This window comes from Pseudonaja textilis, chromosome 1 (assembly GCF_049901715.1).
Source record: "Pseudonaja textilis isolate UNSWEBS1 chromosome 1, rPseTex1.2, whole genome shotgun sequence".
Taxonomy (NCBI): domain Eukaryota; kingdom Metazoa; phylum Chordata; class Lepidosauria; order Squamata; family Elapidae; genus Pseudonaja; species Pseudonaja textilis.
Window position 1 is genome coordinate 215769857 of NC_141990.1, and position 18260 is coordinate 215788116.

At 36.8% G+C, this 18260-nt stretch overlaps 1 protein-coding gene across 6 annotated transcripts in view; it reads right to left on the bottom strand.

Moving 5' to 3' along the window:
* Nucleotides 1–18260, bottom strand: part of PTPN4 (protein tyrosine phosphatase non-receptor type 4) — a 103049-nt gene that overhangs the window by 9425 nt on the left and 75364 nt on the right. For all 6 annotated transcript variants that reach the window (XM_026707998.2, XM_087920457.1, XM_087920456.1 and 3 more), the window contains 8 exons: nt 13055–13211; nt 9305–9471; nt 7249–7339; nt 7108–7169; nt 6691–6837; nt 4759–4887; nt 2611–2759; nt 1101–1236 (listed from right to left, as the gene is read on the bottom strand). In XM_026707998.2, coding sequence (XP_026563783.1) covers nt 1101–1236; nt 2611–2759; nt 4759–4887; nt 6691–6837; nt 7108–7169; nt 7249–7339; nt 9305–9471; nt 13055–13211 — 1038 coding nt within the window. The remainder of the gene's footprint in view (nt 1–1100; nt 1237–2610; nt 2760–4758; nt 4888–6690; nt 6838–7107; nt 7170–7248; nt 7340–9304; nt 9472–13054; nt 13212–18260) is intronic.

The window sequence follows — 18260 nt, forward strand, 5'->3', positions numbered from 1 at the left end:
CTCTGGCCACGCAAGCCGTTGCCCCACCTCAACTCTGCTGCACCTGTGCTTGCGTGCCTCCTGCCAGCCAGCTGGTCTTTGGGTCTCTGCTGTGCATGCATGGGGACGGGGCACACACGGGAGTCACAGGCATGCACGTGTGTGGGGGCTTGCATGTGCATATGCAGGGGGTGTGGGGAGGTCGCAGGTTGCATTTTGGGGATGCATACGCATGCGCTTTGAGCACTTTGGCCGAAAAGGTTAGCCATCACTGTGTTGGAAGAATGTGGTATGAAGCAAAGAAGCTGCAGCAAGAGAAAGAACTGGCAAAAATTCAAATGGATCATCTTGGGTAAAGAAATTTTTTGTTCACTTACATCTGTTGTCTTAAGACAGTATCTTTTTACCATATGGGATTGCATAATTAGGAAAAGGCTTTGGACTATTTAATACAAGTCTGATTGTGCAACTGGTTTTAACATGATTTAAAATCATTATTTCAGATGGTCTTTTCTGGAAGAGTTAACTCTGTATATAAAACTCAACTGTCCTGCAATGCAGTATAAAACAACTATCCATAACTTATAACAGTTGGTATTATGAAGATTTGCACAATCAGCTGGATGTTTAGACTGCATTGAACACTTTTATCTACCTATCAAGACTTTCTCAAGGACCTGGGAAAGGCAGATATTGTTTGATGGTATTAAGGATATTGTCACAGCTATAGGCTGTTCCAGGTAAAGCTGCCCTGTGCAATTTTCAATGACAATGGTGTTCAGATGGTGCTCCAGTTGTTTTTGAATTGCATCCAAAGCACCTATTACTACTATCTTTGCTTTCTTTTGCCATCATCTTTTTGAAAATCTTTGTATTTTGTGATTTTCTCCCCCAGCTATTTTAATAACTATTGTGATTCACTTAAGAAAAACATTGCAAAATCAGGTGCGATCATGTGATCCTTCACTTAAAAACTTCAATGCTCAACAATAAATTTTCTAGTCACTGTTATGGTCAAAAGATGAGGACTACCTGTAGACTGGACTATAGCATTCCCTTCCAACAAAAAATATGGTTCCTGGTATGTTATCGGTAATAGTTTATTCTGTTTAGCAACTTACAGGTGTTTGGATCATCATTGCCCTTTGATCTCTCATTGTTCTTACAATATCCAAGGGATAAACAGGTTGATTACATTCAATAAGACACATTGCTGTTTCCATCGTAATAAGAACTCCAGTTCGTCCAATCCCTGCACTGCAAAGGAGAGAAAGGTTATTATTTTCAAATCTCATACTTTTAAAATGTTTAAAATAGTTTTATAATATATATAAAGGATCTATATACATACATACATACATACGGTCATAATTGCAAAGAAAAACAAGAAAGCCAAGATGCCTTTTGAAAAAGCATCTTTGGGGCATAAATTACCACTAAAAATAATTTGTCACACATTATAGTAGATTACTTTGGGAAATTTGTAACTCTGAAAACTAAACACTTTTAAAAAGTACAATTGTGTTGAGGGTTCCATTGTTTTAATAATGACTTAATTTCATAGCAGCTAAAATAATCAACCATAGTAACATTCCTATACATGGCTCCTTGTGCACACACACACACACCCCTTGGCTTTTCCATTAGATCAAACCTCTTCCAGTCTTTCCCATTGCCTGGCATTCTTATTTGACCACCCTGATGTGAATTTTTTTTTTTATTCTGAGGATGGGCTTTTTGTTTTGCTCCAAAGAAACCAAACCCTCTTCAGCGTCTTTCTTCCCAATCAGAGGTGGGGGAGGGGAGATAGAGGGACACGGAGCTTGGGCTCCTGTTTGGTTTGCCTCATTTGTTTGAGTCTTCCTTTAGTGGGAGGTATTTTTTAAGGTGAGGGAAAGCAATTGCTTGCAGACTAACAATAGGATGTGTGTGGGGGTGGGTGGGTTTGTTGCTGCTTTTTTTATTCAGGAAAAATCTAACAAAGGGTGGAAAGAGGTCCAAGGAGAAACAAGGATGAGCAGAATGGCACATCTTACTTGGGCTCACTTTGGTTGGAACCTTTCCATTCAATTCCTGGAAAGTTTTACTTCTGCAGATGTAGCGGAGATGCATTTTGGCACGTCCTCACTCTGGAGCTGCTTGCCATCCTATAAGGCAGGCAGGCTGCAGGGCCGCTAAAAAGGCAGAGACGGGAGATAGGCAGATAAAGGGAATTGGAGACAGTCCCCTGCCTTACTGAGGTTCAGGGCTGGGAGGAACAATACCTAGTATGACTTGGATTGGGATGGGTGCTTGTTTAATGATTCAGGATTCTTGGTTAACAGTAGCAACAGGGAGTAGCACATTGCCATCCATATCACATGATATCTCACTTTATGATCACATTGCTTAGTGACAGAAAGTCTGGTCTCAATTGTGGTCAAAGACTGAGGACTACTGTATCTAGTGCAACACAGGATACTCAAAAGTAACCAAGGAACGTATTATTGACTAATTACCTTATTTAATTGCTTATCTCAATGTCATCCTAACTTTTGTGTGTCTCACATCATTAGTCAGAACATTGCACAATGAACTAACATTATCAGCACTGGAAAAGAGGCCACAGGAATTTCCATAATGACAGAATACCTGCAATGAACAATAACAGGTTCTTCTTTCCCAGCCCTTCTTTCCCGGACAAGACATACAAAATCTAAGAAATCACTGGAATCATCAGGAACTCCATGATCAGGCCATGCTACGTACTGGATCTGAGTGAGTGGACGATCCTCATTTTTCTATTGAGACACAATATTTTCTCTAAAATAAATAAGCATTCAATATTCTCCTAAAACATACTTAACTTTTGAAGTAAATTCTGCACCAGTGCTTTAAGTTATTAGTGTCATGTGGCATATAATGACATGACATGAAATGAAACGCAAAATCATGGAAAGGATAAGGCAGAGATTATAACAATTGTAAATTATAGAATTGTAAAACCAACGATATTGTTGAGCTGATTTTAGATAAGAATTTATAAAGCTCCCTTCAGAGATAAAACTGAAAAATTAGGCCTTGGTATTCATAGGGATTCCATACCAACATTCACACATGAATAACAAAATCACAGTTAAAAACTTATTCAGTCTATGGGAACAGAGATAATCAAGTTCTGGAGCACTTCAGTGTTTCTAGAGTTATCAACATCTTGAAAATATAGTAACTAGTATATGATTTGGAAAGTAATCAGCTGAAGGTCCATTGGCTGGATCAAGGAGGCAATGCTAGATAGGAAGTAAGCCATTTTCAGGTCTGGATGGGCAACCAGGATTGCCAAAGGTACCCTCAAAGGCTCTGAAGGCAAAATATCTCTGTGCTCAAACAGAAAGGTATGCATGCACCTTTTTACAGATTACTCTGCTGAGCGGCATTTCCTCTGTCCACAGGTCGAAAGCCTTTTCCATTTGTTTCAGATGGGAAGTGGACCAACAGAACAGGGCCTTATGGATAATGGCTTTCCTCTTTTTTTATGAAACAGAGAACAGAGTCAGTGATTTTGTAATGCTCCAAAGCAGATGCTGTGCTCTTACATCTACATCTACTTTTCAGCAGAGCACTTCCAAAAAAACCTATCATTCAATTATTGCAGGAAGTACAAGACCATATGAAGTATGTTGCACCTTAAAACTTTCATATATGAAAACTGAAAAAACTGTAATAAATGAAAAAAAAATCAAATTTTGAAAGCCCCCCTCAGATTACAGGTAGTCCTCAACTTATAACCACAATTAGGACCCAAATTTCAGTTGCTAAGTGACACAGTTAACAGAGTCATCACTTAACTAAAACTGACTTTACATCCATTTTTACTGTGGTTGTAAAGTGAATCACCTTAATCACTAAGCAATTCACTCTGGTTGTTAAAGCAAATCTGGGTTCACCAATTTATTTTTGATTGTCTAGAGCCAGCTGGGAAGGTTGCAAATTATGAACACATGAGCACAAGATGTGGCAAACCATTGTAAATGTGAGCTGTTTGCCAAATATTTAAATTTCCATTTTTTTCAGGGCTATCATAACTCTGAACTGTGATTAAATGAACAGTCATAAGTCAAAGACTACCTTTCTCTATGAGGTCCTGGTTATAGTTTCTTTAGCTTATGTCTAAATCTAACTCTTGTACTGCTAATATGAATATGCTTTTCTTGTTACTGCTACCATACTATTAGTAGATGTGTTTAAACATCATTTCTTATTCTTTAAAAATTAGTTTTGGAATAAATAGCAAAATAATTAAAATCTAATAATAATAATGATAATATTGACAATACAATAATAATAATGTACTATTATTCCTTTGTTTGAAATAAAATATTAGCAATAATATGCAAATGTTTTAGAATTCTCTCCATTGTGACAGGGAAAAAAAAGTTAAAATGATATGGAGGAAATGAAGTTATAAGGCGAGTTGACTTCCAAGAGTAACATTGACTAACAATGGAGAAGTAAACAATACCCCAATCAAGGAATCACCAACTCAGACAAACAAACTGTCAGTAAACAACAGGCTAATAAGGAACCATCGAGACCATCCCACCAACACTGACAGTGCAAACCACTACAACAACTCAATTCCTCTCTTAGTTTGATAATGAAATGTCTACAAGAAAACAATCAAATTCAGAGAATACCAAGGACCCCACAGTTCAACCAGGACCTACAAATATTCTTTTCCTCAGTTGCGTTCAATTAATGGATTTCACAAAATTGGATCAATTAAACTGAATGTCTCACCTCCAAGTTAAATAATGTCATCTCTCTGAAGACATAGGCAGGATTTCCTTCTTCTGAATGACAGGTGACTTGGAAATTCCCATATAAAGAGCTTCCGCCAGGCTCTGGCCAGTATTGATGACATTTTACCTAAAGTCAACAGATGATTATTATTGCTATTATGGTTCATCACATAATCAGCTACGTTCAGACTGGATTTGGTATTTTTATCCACCTATCGAATCCTTCCCAGAGACCTGGGATAGGTAGTTTATTGGTGTTAAAAATACCAGGATGTAAGCAGTTCCAAGTAAAGCTGCTTTTTGCAATGGACTAATGTAATGGTTGCAATGGACATGGTGGTGATTTTGTTGTTATTGTTATTACTACTACTACTACATACAAGTAGTCCTCAATATAGAACATAACTGAATTTATGTTGATGATGCAGGTCACTTTTAGAAACTAGTAGTATAAAGTAAAAATAAAAAAATATATAGTAATGCAATTTTATATTCCTCAGATGATCAATCCTAGTGATAGCCATGTTAGATTTGGTTTAACTAGATAAGATTCTTTCATATTTTATAAGTACATTTAATATAGGAACACATGCTTTTCAACCTGTTGGAAACTGATTGACATTATTATTAAGTATCCTCATAATACTGATTATTTCTTTTTCTTAGCATTGCTTGCAAGTATAGGGTGGTTGTTGTTTTTTTGAGAGAGGGAATCAACTAAGTATTGATCTATTGATTGCAATAAGATTTCACCAATCGGCTTGTCACCCAAGCCTGAGCATCTCATGGGCTGAGTGGGACTGGTCCAAAGTCACTCAGACTGCTTTCATGCCTAAGGTGCGGCTAGAACTCACAATCTCCTGGTTTCCAGTCTGTTGCCTTCACCACTACACTAAACTGGTGCTCCATTACAATATAAATGAATTTGATATCACTAATTTGTTCACTCTGCAACATGTTGCTCAAAGCAATTACTAATAAATGGAAGACTCAGCATAAAATATTATGAAATGCAGGATGTATAATCATTCATATTCTTGAAAAGGTTCAAAAAAATAGACAACTAGTACTGGTCTTGGCCCCCTCCAAGATCTACTAAAAATACAATAGCATTTATTGTCTTTGTCCAAGAACTAACTCAATACACTACGAGTAGGTTAAAGAAAAAAAAGGCATTATCTTGTCACTTGTAAAAATGATCTTTGATAGGCCAGAACAAAATCTTCTCTGAACATACAAGTTGCAGTAATATATTAGAATTCTCACAGATAGAAATCCTTATTTTTTGTTTGATTCCAGAGGAACAACCAGAATATTCAATCAAGACATAAAGCTGTAACTAATGCAATGTCTTAAGATTCCTTTTTGAACTAAACGGCTTGGCTAAATCTTTTAGCCATGTCCATATATTTTAAACCTGAACATTCAGAAAAGAAGCTTCAAACTAACTCATAACTTGTTATTTTAAACTTATTCTTAAACCAAGAATTAGTTTTCCATTTTTAAGACTTATTTCATTTATACTTAATTACTTTATTTATAATTTATTTTGACAACCTTCCTGGAAATGTATGGCATGAGTCCTCTTTTTCTAGTAATGAATGTTTCTTAAGAGTGAATAGTACATAGTTCTAAACAGTATATTACAGCAATTTGTCTTAACATGGGATCATGGAAAGATAACATTTCATTTTTCCCCCATTTTAATGTAAAGCTATGGCATATCATCATAGCACTATTATAAAATGTGATCTGTGTTGCACAATTTTACCTAATTCAATTTGAGAAAATTATTAAAAATGACCGACACCAATATTTAATCAAGTAATAGTTCAATCTCAAATATTGACAGTTTAGAAAGAAAACATTTTCAAATAAAAGCCAGCCTTTTGGCATCTAGTAGTTGTAAAAGTTACAATTGAGGACTTACTCTGCCCCTTTCCACTTGAGTGGTTAACATAACAACCATCGAAGAGTTTTGTTCCCAGATCATCTGCCAAAAATCTGGGCAAGTGTTGGGCAAAGGACCTTGACAGGCAATGTATTTATTGATTATACTAGAAGAAGGAATTTCCATCTAAAAATAAAGACATTTGCAAAAACCATTTAGAAATGTCAAAATTTTACATGCTCTTAATTAGATCAAACTTCATTTCAAGAGAAGGCTAGAAAATATATTAAAATATGTACAAGAGTTTCTGCATCTATAGTGAATGTAGGAGCTTTGACCACTGTGTAACTTATTGAAGTAAATTAAATAACTATTTCTATAGTTTTACATTTGAAACGTTGAGCTACTTTACCTTGGAAACAAAAAATAAAAGAAAAAATATAAATGCCAACTCACATTTATATAATTTGCATTGATGTAATCTTCGTTACTGTTTAAAATGACCCGTGTAGCATCATCTGAAATAAAGATAAACATTTAATTTTCCAAATAACAACTACAGGCAATTTGTTTACTTACACATAAAATAGTACTTACAAGGCGAAATGTCTCTGTATCTATTTTTGGAAATATTTTGAGGTAATTTGGCACATAACATTGTCATCCCAGGCTTCTTCCTATAAAGTTGCTAAATAGCAACAGATGATTAGATAACAAAAACAGAATTTCAGTAATGAGACAGCATGTACAAGTAACATAACAATTCACAATGATATGTTCCTGCCTACCTATATATTATAAAGTAGATTTATTTATTTGTGTTTATTTATTTTGCATTTAAATTGCATTGTAAGTTAAAGGTAAAAGTCCCCTCGCACATAAGTGCTAGTTGTTTCCGGCTCTAGGAGGCGGTGCTCATCTCCATTACAAAGCCGAAGAGCCAGCGCTGTCCGAAGACTTCTCTGTGGTGATGTGGCCGGCATGACTAAACACCGAAGGTGCATGGAACGCTGTTACCTTCTCGCCAAAGTGGTCCCTATTTTTCTACTTGCATTTATACATGCTTTCCAACTGCTAGGTTGGCAGAAGCTGGGACAAGTAATGGGAGTTCACTCCGTTACGCAGTGCTAGGGATTCAAACCGCTGAACTGCCGACCTTTCTGATCGACAAGCTCAGCATCTTAGCCACTGAGCCACTGTGTCCCTGCACTGTAAGTTAAAGACACTTAATTGTATGAAATAAAAACACCAATGGTACAGATTTTTAAAAATACAAAAACAAAAAATGCCATTGGTCCCTGAACACTTTAGAACAGTGGTGGTGAACCTTTTCGGCACCGAATGCTGAAATGGGAGCATGCGTGCGCACCGGAAAATGGAAGAGCAGCTTCCTGGTGCACACATGTGCGGCGGCCACATGGTATTCTGGTTTGCACATGCAAAGACAAGCTGGCTGGCCCGTGCATGCGCGCCAGGGAGCTGCTCTTCTGGTTTCTGGTGCTCCCACATACGTGAAAACCACCTGGCCAGTGTGCATGTGCACGCTGGAACCAAGAAAAGCAACAGGTGATGGCTGGCATGCCTGGAGAGAAGGATCTGCGTGCCACTTCCAGCACATGTGCCATAGGTTCGCCATCAAGGCTATAGGAATACCTATTTTAAGTTGTTTGTAGATGCCAATTAGGGATGAGGCCAACCTAATTTCAGCCAGGAGATCTTTCCAAAGGCCAGCACTCTCACTGAGAACTCACCTCCTGACCTCTATCTCTTTCACTTCCTAAAAGTGGGGACCCACTAGCTACTTTTTTTGAAATTATCATATAGCTTGGGTTGATTCTAGTTGGGAAAGGTGGTCCTAAACGTAACCTGATGTTAAAGGCTTTTAAGGTTTTACAAATTAAAACTAACATTTTAAGTTTCACTCAGAAGTTTACTGATCCACAGAACAGCCTTGTGTTAGTGAATTCATGGACTGCTATGTTCTGGACTATTTGCGGCTTCTGAATGGTTTTTAAAGACAGCTCCAAGTACAATATGTTACAATAGTCCAGATGGATGGCGATACCAGCATGAAACACTGTAAGGTCCTCTCACACAAGATAGGCCACTATTGTAGCATTTCTCTCTGTTCCCTCCCATTCATCTGAACAGATGTGGCCTTTTTGCAATGTCAGATATTAAGAACAAATGAACAAAACTGAAAGTGCAGTCCTGCAAAAATAAACTATCCACCTCTGCCTTAAAGCATACAGTTTAGATTAGACCAAGGTAATATCTAATCTACATTTGCAGATCTATATTTCCATATATTTTGCAATGGATACAGATATTTATATAGCTTTGTAGTAACTCCGTACTCAATAATATTATTATTTTTTTTTCAATTGGGAATGTATAAAATATTAGCTAGGGAATGTTCAGAGAAAGCTACATTTATTAAAAAGTTTGTCTTCAATGTGGGGACTTAGATTAATTGGATAATTATGCTATCCTAAAAATTTAAAAAAATCTAAGAAAATAATTTCAATGAAGCAATGCAAATTGTTTGCCAGGTATTCCTTAACCTAAATTGAACCTGTGGCTTTTTAAAAATCCAAAATTCTCAGGTAGAAAGTGCACAAACAAACATAAACTCTAGAAATACATTACTTACATCAAACTGAGCCAAGACTGTTCCAGTGATAAGCCCTTCTGCTTGCTGAAACATTGATTCTCTCAGAGCATTGTCATCCTGGTGAATTCCATCAAGTGGGGACTTGTCAGGTATGTACTGGAAATCTGGCTCACTTTCTAGCTTTTCTTCTACTACTTCGTAAACAGCTATAATAAACCAAAAGTAGCAGAATTACTAAGACAAGGAGTCAAATTGTATTGTTTGGAAACAAATATATTTAGGTACTGCTTTTATTGAAAACATGACATTACAGCATGGTATAAAAGATCTAAGTATTGTGAATAAAATTAGGCCTGAGGACACCGATTAATTTTTGTTAGGATTTAAGCGGTCCCTTTTTGCAGACAACTATTAGCATATATCGGTACAGGAACTTAGAAACATGAGCTTCAAAATAACCAACTGCCTTTGGATTTTTCCAACTGATAGCCAGCTGGCAGAATACTGCTGAACTTTTTGTCTAAACTGGTCAGATAAGAACTGGTGCTTGAGCTCTTTTTCCACCTTTCTTCCCCATTTCCCTTTCTTTGGACATTCCATTTTAGACTGGAAACTGGGAGACAGTGACTGATAAGCACTAAGCTAGAAAGCAGGAGTCTGTGAGTTCAAGTTCCATCTTAGCCATGGAAGCCAGCTGGGTGACTTTGGGCCAGTCACTGTCTCTCAGCCCAACTCATCTCACAGGGTTGCTGTTGTGGGGAAACTAGAGGAAGGTGTGTTGGATATTGTTCCCCGCTTTATTTATAAAAATGATAAAGGTGGGATGTCAACAAACACATTTGTATATTGTTCTTGAAATATTTACTATTCCTGGAACTTGAAAAATGCTCCAAATAGGGTCAGCATCTACATCTCAGATCCTGACCTTTCTACAGGTGGGCCTTGATTTTGATCTGTAATCAAGTATCCTGATACTAAGGAACACAGGACCTTTCTCCGGCCTTCCTCACATCAAGAGATTCCATATTAGGGTTTTACTCATGAGTCACCACTAACTATCAGGGAGCCTTCAGTTACTTCTTCAAACTTCCCTGCAAAGCAATAATAAAGCTTACAAGATATAAACTTTTGACTGACAAAATGATTTACATTATTTAGCCAGATGCCATTACTCTAGATCTATATTTATATATAGACTCAGTCTTTATCCTCAGCTAAAAAAATACTGGAACAAATGAGACATCACTCAGATTATCGGGACCTATGGGACTCCAGAGTCTTTGAGAGGCTCCTTGCAGCCTTTCCAACTATGAAATCCAAATGACTCGGGCTTGCTCAGACTAACTTGTGAAATTCAGAGTAAATCATCCCAGAAGGAATTATGGTCTAGGTCCAGTAGAACTTCAAATATTTCAGGTAATTATTTTCTCTATATCCTTATAGTCTTGAAATCTCTTCAGAGGATTCCTTTAAACCTTTATAGTAGATCTAGGAATCACACAGTAGAGAAGCATCACCTACCCAAGATTTGAGCAGGCAAAAAGAAAGATGTCATTTTACTAGATTTCATGGTATTATCATTTAATAATTATGCTCCATATGTTTCCTGTCTGAAACAGCATGCATTTGACACTTATGTGCCAGACAGTATTTGTGGAAAACAAGCATATTTTATTAGTACTGGTTAGAACAAAAACAAAACTGGAAAAAAAATGTGGAGGAGGAAATTATGGTTTTTGCTTTTTAATTTGAAATTCTTTCATTTAAACTAATGCTGCTTTTAGCAGTTTGACAAGTTAAAATAGAATACATAATCAAGTTTCTTTGTAATGGCCACAATACAGAAAATTGAATTCAAAACACATACACAAATAATGAATTAAAATTATACTCTCTTGCTTGTTGACCAAGTGCAGCAATTTCAACCTGCTTAGCTCGTTTTATTTCTGGTTATATTTTTCTACTAAATATTCCTATATTGTCACTGAGCAATAAACCAGAATTAAGTATTTCATACTCAGCCAACAAGATGCCACAATGGGTTACACAGAAGCTCATTAAGAAAATGTTATATTCATCTGGCTTAGAGAAAAAGTTAAAAATGAGATACTTAAATGTAAAATGCACTGGTTCAGACTATAAGTCACATTAGGTTCAATGAGGCTTGCTTCCAAAGAAATGAATATAAGATAGCATTCTTAATTTTGGAACACTAACTGCCCAGAGCTAAAGCAGCTATAAAAAGTAAAGGAAGATTTCTTTTTAAAAAGTGGAAATTTTGCCAAAACGATGAAAGCACAAAGGTCTGTAACTTTCATTAAGATGAGCAACCATTTATTGGTATAAATAATAGAAGAAACAATTATGAAATGATCAGAAGCAGGAAATAGACAAGATAGGCATTTCTGTAAGGATAATAAAATTTGAATAAAATAGAAATAACTATTAGAAAAAAATCTATGGTTTGATGCATTCAAAATATTTATCATTTCTAGTAATCTATTTCAATTAATATCACCAGAAGAGAATTAAAAAACGTTGCAAAATGCTCCAGGAAAGTAAAATTTCTTCTTTAGGAAAAAGTAACTTATGAAAAGATACATCAGACATATGCATAAAATTATTAATGAATAAGCAGGAAAAGTTCTCTCTACAGACATAAAATTGATAGCTTTAGATTTGGGCTGAGGAAGAAGAAAACTTATTCATGTATCAATTCAAGGAATACAAAGCAGCAAACCATGATGATAACTATGGATGCCCATGGTTCTTTAAACAAATTAACAGTAAATACCTAAAAGAAAATCTTGTTTATAAATAAGCGATATGGGATGATGAAATAAATGTGTGTAACTTCAGAGAGGGTGAAGTTACTAAATTTGTTTACACTTCTTGTGACAAAGGTTCAAAATCATTTCTTTATATATTTTCTCCTTATTCTCTTTTTCTTTCCTTTATCTTGAACTTCAGTTTCTCTGTACTCTAAATTTAGTTCATATATGATTTTACTATTATAAACAAAATTATTTTAAAAATATATGCACTATGTAGAACTATTACAATTCTGAGTAGTGTTTTTAAACTAAACAATTATTCCAAAGTAATAAGGCATAAAATAAGGAGTCCATGTGGATTTTATTCCCCTTGTTATTGCCGACTATAGGGGATGGTGCTCATCCCTGTTTCAAGGCCATTGAGCCAGTGGTCTCCAAAGACATTTCCGTGGTCATGTGGTTACCATGACATCATGGACACTGTTACCTTCTCAATGAAGTGGTACCTATTTATCTACATTTGAACACGAAATGGTATCTATATATCTACTTGCATTTGTATGCTTTCAAACTGCTAGGTTGGCAAAAGCTGGGCCAAGGACAGACGCTCACCCTGTCACATGGCACTCAGGTCTTGAATCTAGCTGCTGGTTTTTCACCCAACAAGTCTAAGCCACCCTAATAAAGCATAAAGACGAAAGTAAATTATTTCTTATATTGTGTATGCTGAATTAATTTGTCATATCTAGAATGTTCAACAATCTCAACATTTGAACTAGAAGATTAGGACAATTATATAATGTTCACAGAATTATTTAACCATTGTGTACCCTATTAGAGGTCAAACACTGACTTGGCTTTTTTTTCTTAATACAGAAAACACGTTGATAATTTAAATTACATTAAAACTATGGATATATAAGGACAACAGCAGTATAAATCTCACAAATATTCTAATAAAAGCATAGTATAACAGGAAAAAACAAGCATGTTTTATACAGGTAAAATTACTCACCATTGGGTCGAACTAGGAGCACAAGTTCCCCTGAGTGCCGCTCACAGCTAGCTTTAATAAACATAACAACTTGATCGTGGGTGTGTTCTGATATATCCCTGCCATTAATCAATACAACCTGGTCTCCTTCATTCAAACGAGGGACACAAACATCTGCCTGCAACATGAAACAAAGTTTTATTCTAGCAGATATGAGAGGTGCCTTTTCTTTTTAAATTAACAGCTGAAAAACACAAAATGGAGATACTGAAAAATGAGATATAATGCAAAATTGCAGTCCAGTGTACAAATGTGCATACTTGGTTCAATACACTTTCCCCACTGGAGTAGTTTTAGGAAACATTTTGGAAGCTTTCACTTTTTTTAAATCAATTGCAGATTTGTAGCAGCATGTGAAAAGCCAGCATCATATAATATTTTACATGAAATGGACTTGTTTTCACTAACCATTACTTATCAAAAACAGATTGAACTATACTTATGCAATAACAGAAGCTTTTAATATTTCCCTCAAGGCTGTGTTTGGAGAGGAAAAGCAAAAGAGTACACTCAGTATCATATTATGTTATGTACTTCAGAGTTACACATCTAAATACAACTGTTAAATAATCCAGTTTATGTCATATCAAAATAACAGACACAAAAATATTGCTTACTTGTTCATTATTACTTTTTATATTTATATGTTGCCTTTTCAGAAAAAAAAGTTTCTGACATTTCTTGAGATTATCCTAATAAGTTCTAAAATATTTTGTTCTGTTTAAGAATAAAATTGGATACTAAAATAAGGAAAGCTAGGTAGATAAGATGGATAAATAGATAGGTCCAAGCTACCCGATGAACTGTCTTGTCCTATTAGGACAATCCCATCCTACTCATGCCAGCAGAGAGGACCTACTTTGAGTCCTATTGATCAAAGAACTCCAACTATTGGGATCCAGAAGAGCCTTCTCTGCCGTAGAGCCTGCACTTTGGAACATCCTATCCTGTAAAGTAACATCTGCTCTCACCCTCCTATCCTTCCACAAGAGCCTGAAAACCTGGCCCTGCTGGTTGACCTAGGGGCCCAAAGGAGGAGAACAACACTGGAGGTGGTAGCTACTAGATCAGTCAAACTCGATTTCATTGAGGGTTTGATCAGTCAAACTCAATTTCACATCTGGGTTGAGTTTGACCTCGGAGGGCTGGGGGTGGGGGTGGTCGTGGGTGTGTGTGTCTATGGTGGGTGTAACATGGGACTCTTGTCAGAAGCACCTGTGGTGGTCAAGCTCTAAGGTAGGACTTCCCGGTGACCCCCCCCCTTACTCTCATTATAATCCTTCCTTCCTCCCTCCCTACTTTTTCCTTACCTCTTCATTCTCCTTTCTTCTTCCTTCCCCTCTTTCCTTATTTCTCCTTCCTTGCTCTCTTCCCATCTTTCTTTGGCCTTCCTATTTTCCTTTCTCCTTTTCTGTCTCTTCTTGCATGCTCAAATGCAAAAGGAGAAATATTTCTCCTTTTGTTTTTAGTTTACTTTGATAGCCCTCTGCCAGCGAAAACGGAGCTGGCCTCCCCGCATGTGGCCCCCAGTGCCCCATTTTCGGCCTGGATGGCCTCCTGCAGCCCTCTGCCAGTGAAAACAAAGCCCAAGGGGCCGCATATGCCCCCCAAACTCCATTTTCACTGGCAGAGGGCTGCAAGAGGCCATCTAGGCCAAAAATGGGGCACGCGGGGGGCGGGTGTATGCACACCCTCTCAAGCTCCATTTTCACTAGCAGATTGTCCTTTGCTGTTTCCAGGCCGGCCTCACAGTCCAGATCTAAGCACCCTGCAGGTCAGATCCAGTCCGTGGGCCTTGAATTTGATACCCCTGTACTAGATTGATAGCAAACCCCACTTACCCCCTTACCCCTGTTTCCCTACCCACCCATCTTTTGGGTTATCATATTGATGTATTCTAGTTGTATTGCTTTTTCATTATTTATTTTATGGTTCTATTATTTTATTTCTGTTCTGTTTACACTTTCATTTTCTTTCTTTTTTTTATAGTAAACCACTTACAGTAGCCCCACGACAAGATAGGTAATAAATACATTTAACAATAAAACAATAAAAAAGATAAAATTGTACAATAACTTTTCAGAGTTCCCTAATGTAATCGTTTTAACATATTATTCACATATCACAAACAGAAATTTTGATATTCACTAGCAAAGCACAGAATAATCTATTTAATACAATTAGGATTTTAACTGAACTACAATAAAAATAATCCTTTAACAATCCTTACCCCTGATCTTTAAGGCAAATGTTAAAGTTAGCAGCCCCTAACTATCCTGGCTTCCACCAATTTGTGTAATGTCATTTTAAAAGAATCTAAATAATTGGGATCGTTACATCTAAAAACATGAAAAGTGCTTATTTTTTTATCAGTTTAAAGTTTCCTGCATTTAGTTTTGTTGGAAGACCCCCAAATATTGTATTTGAGGGAGAAAACATTTTCTCTACATTTTCCATACCATTTTTAATGTTGCATCCTTAGACAATGTTCACTTTACCCACTGTGTTTCCAACACTTTAAGCATTACACAGAATCTTATAGAGCTGGGATATTGGAGCAAGGTGAATATGAACTTAAATTTCTACAAATGTGGTCCTTGACTTACAAACGCAATTGGGATTGGATTTCTGGTAGTTAAAGTTATTATGGTAGTAAATCAAAGCAACATGAGCAGACCAGAGTTTATATTTTTTTACTGCTATCATTATGTGACTCATCACGATCTGTGGTCATTAAGCAAACACCATATTAGTAAATGAGAACTCTTCTAAAAGGGTATTTTTTTGCCAGAAACTGGAAAAACCTTTGCAAATCACAACGATGTGATCATGGGATGCTACAACCTGATCCTAACACTGTGCTGATGCCAAATGCTCGAAATACGCTCTTGTGAATGTGGGAAGGGTGTGTGTGGAATAATAGCTTATGACATCCAGAAATGCTTTTTAGCCATAAAGCACCTGTTCTGGTACTATTGTAATTTCAAGCAGTTATTAAACAATTGATTATAAGTCAAGGGACCATCATGACTTATATTGCAAATTGATGAAGTATACAGAAGGGGAAAATTATAAACCAAATACAGGTAGTCCTCAACTTATGACAACTGAGCCCCAAATTTTTGTTAAGTGAAAAATTTGTTAAATGAGTTTTGCCTCATTTTACAACTTTTTTGCCACACTTATTAAGTGAATAGCTGAAGTTGTTAAATTAGTAACATGGTTGTTAAGTGAATCTGGTTTTCCCATTGTCTTTGTTTGTCAGAAGGTCGCAAAAGATGACATGACCCCAGGACACTGCAGCCATCATAAATATGAACCAGTTGTCAAGCATCCGAAAGTAAATCACGTGACCACGGGGATGCTGCAATGGTCGCAGGTGTGAAAAATGGTCATAAGTCACTTTTTTCAGTGCCACTGTAACTTCAACCGGTCACTAAACAAACTGTTGTTATAAGTTGAGGACCACCTATACCCTATTTACTTTTATGAGCAACTTTTACTTTTACATTCCATTTTACGTCTCTTTTTTATATGCATAATCCTCAAGAAACAATACAGCAAAGTATTAAGCATTAAGCTTAACACAGAAAACTTATTTAATGTGCTTTGGAGGTGTTAATGCTATACTCGATTCTAGAGGTACAATTTAAGTAATCTTATGTTCAATAACATTATCATTTCAGAAACCATAATTAATAGTGATATAATTAATATAAGATTTTTAATCTTTAAAGGTTTGTTTCCTAACTCATCATAGTAGAATTAGAATTATTAGAATTAGAAGAACTTTATTGTCATTGTACAAGTACAATGAAACTGTGGATGCACCCCAGCAACTGTTCGCAATACAATAAAACCAAAGCACTTAAAAATGAAGATAAGAAAGATAGAGTACCCACGTCTCCATTTGGAATTTGAGAATACAATATCTACAAATATACACAAAATATACATCCAACACTGACTGTAATGCTTAGCCGAGTATAATACACAAGAGATGGATTGTACTGTAATATGTAATTATACATCTGAATAGGTACTGAGATTTCACAACTTTTCACATCTTAATGAGGTAGTGACTTCATGTTTATTTGCGGTTCGGGTGGCCCAAGGAAAGAAACTATTTGTTAGTCTAGCGGTGTGGGATTTTATTGACCTAAAATGCTGTCCAGACAGCAGCAGGTCAAAAAGATAACTGCCAGGGGTCTTCTATAATGGCCTTGATTCTGTTTTGGCAGCGGGACCTGGCTAAGTCTTCCAGGGAGGGCAGAAGGCAACCAATGATCTTTTGAGCTGTGTTTATCACCCTCTGTACAGTTTTCTTGTCCTCAACTGTGGAGCCTGTATACCACACACCCAGACAATATGTCAGAGTGTTCTCCACAGAGGCTTTATAGAAAGCCAGCAACAGCTTCTTATCCAGATTGTTCTTCCTGAGAATCCGCAGGAAGTCCAGCCGCTGCTGAGCCTTCTTCACTATGGCCTTGGTGTTAGGGGACCAGAAGATATCAGCTGAAATATGGATGCCAAGGAATCTGATCGTAGGGACAGTTTCCACTTGTTCTCCATTGATGATGAGTGGGTCGTGGTCCTGTCCATGTTTCCTGAAGTCCATAATCAGTTCTTTGGTTTTATGGACATTCAGTGACAGATTATTCTGTGAACACCAGATAGACAGGTTCTCTACTTCTGCCCTATATGCCGTCTCATCCTCTCCAGAGATGAGACCAATCATGGTCGTGTCGTTCACAAAATTTATGATGGTGTTTGTTGCATGGCTTGGTGAGCAGTCAAAGGTGTACAAGGCATATAGCAGGGGGCTCAAAATACAACCCTGGGGGGAACCAGTACTGAGCGTAATAGTGGAAGAAAGGTGGGGGCCAAGTCTAACAGACTGTGGTCTGTTTGTCAAAAAGTTCTTAATCCAGGAGCACGTGGGGGTGGGGACCTGCAGATTATACAGTTTGGCTACTAGTGTATCTGGGATGATAGTGTTAAACGCAGAGCTGTAGTCCAGAGAGCATCTTCACATAGCTCTGATTGTTCTCCAGATGACTCAGCAGTCTATGAAGTGTGATGGCCACAGCATCCTCTGTAGATCGGTTTGTTCTATAAGCAAACTGATGTTGATCAAAGGAGTAGTAATAATCTTTGGTTAATATAT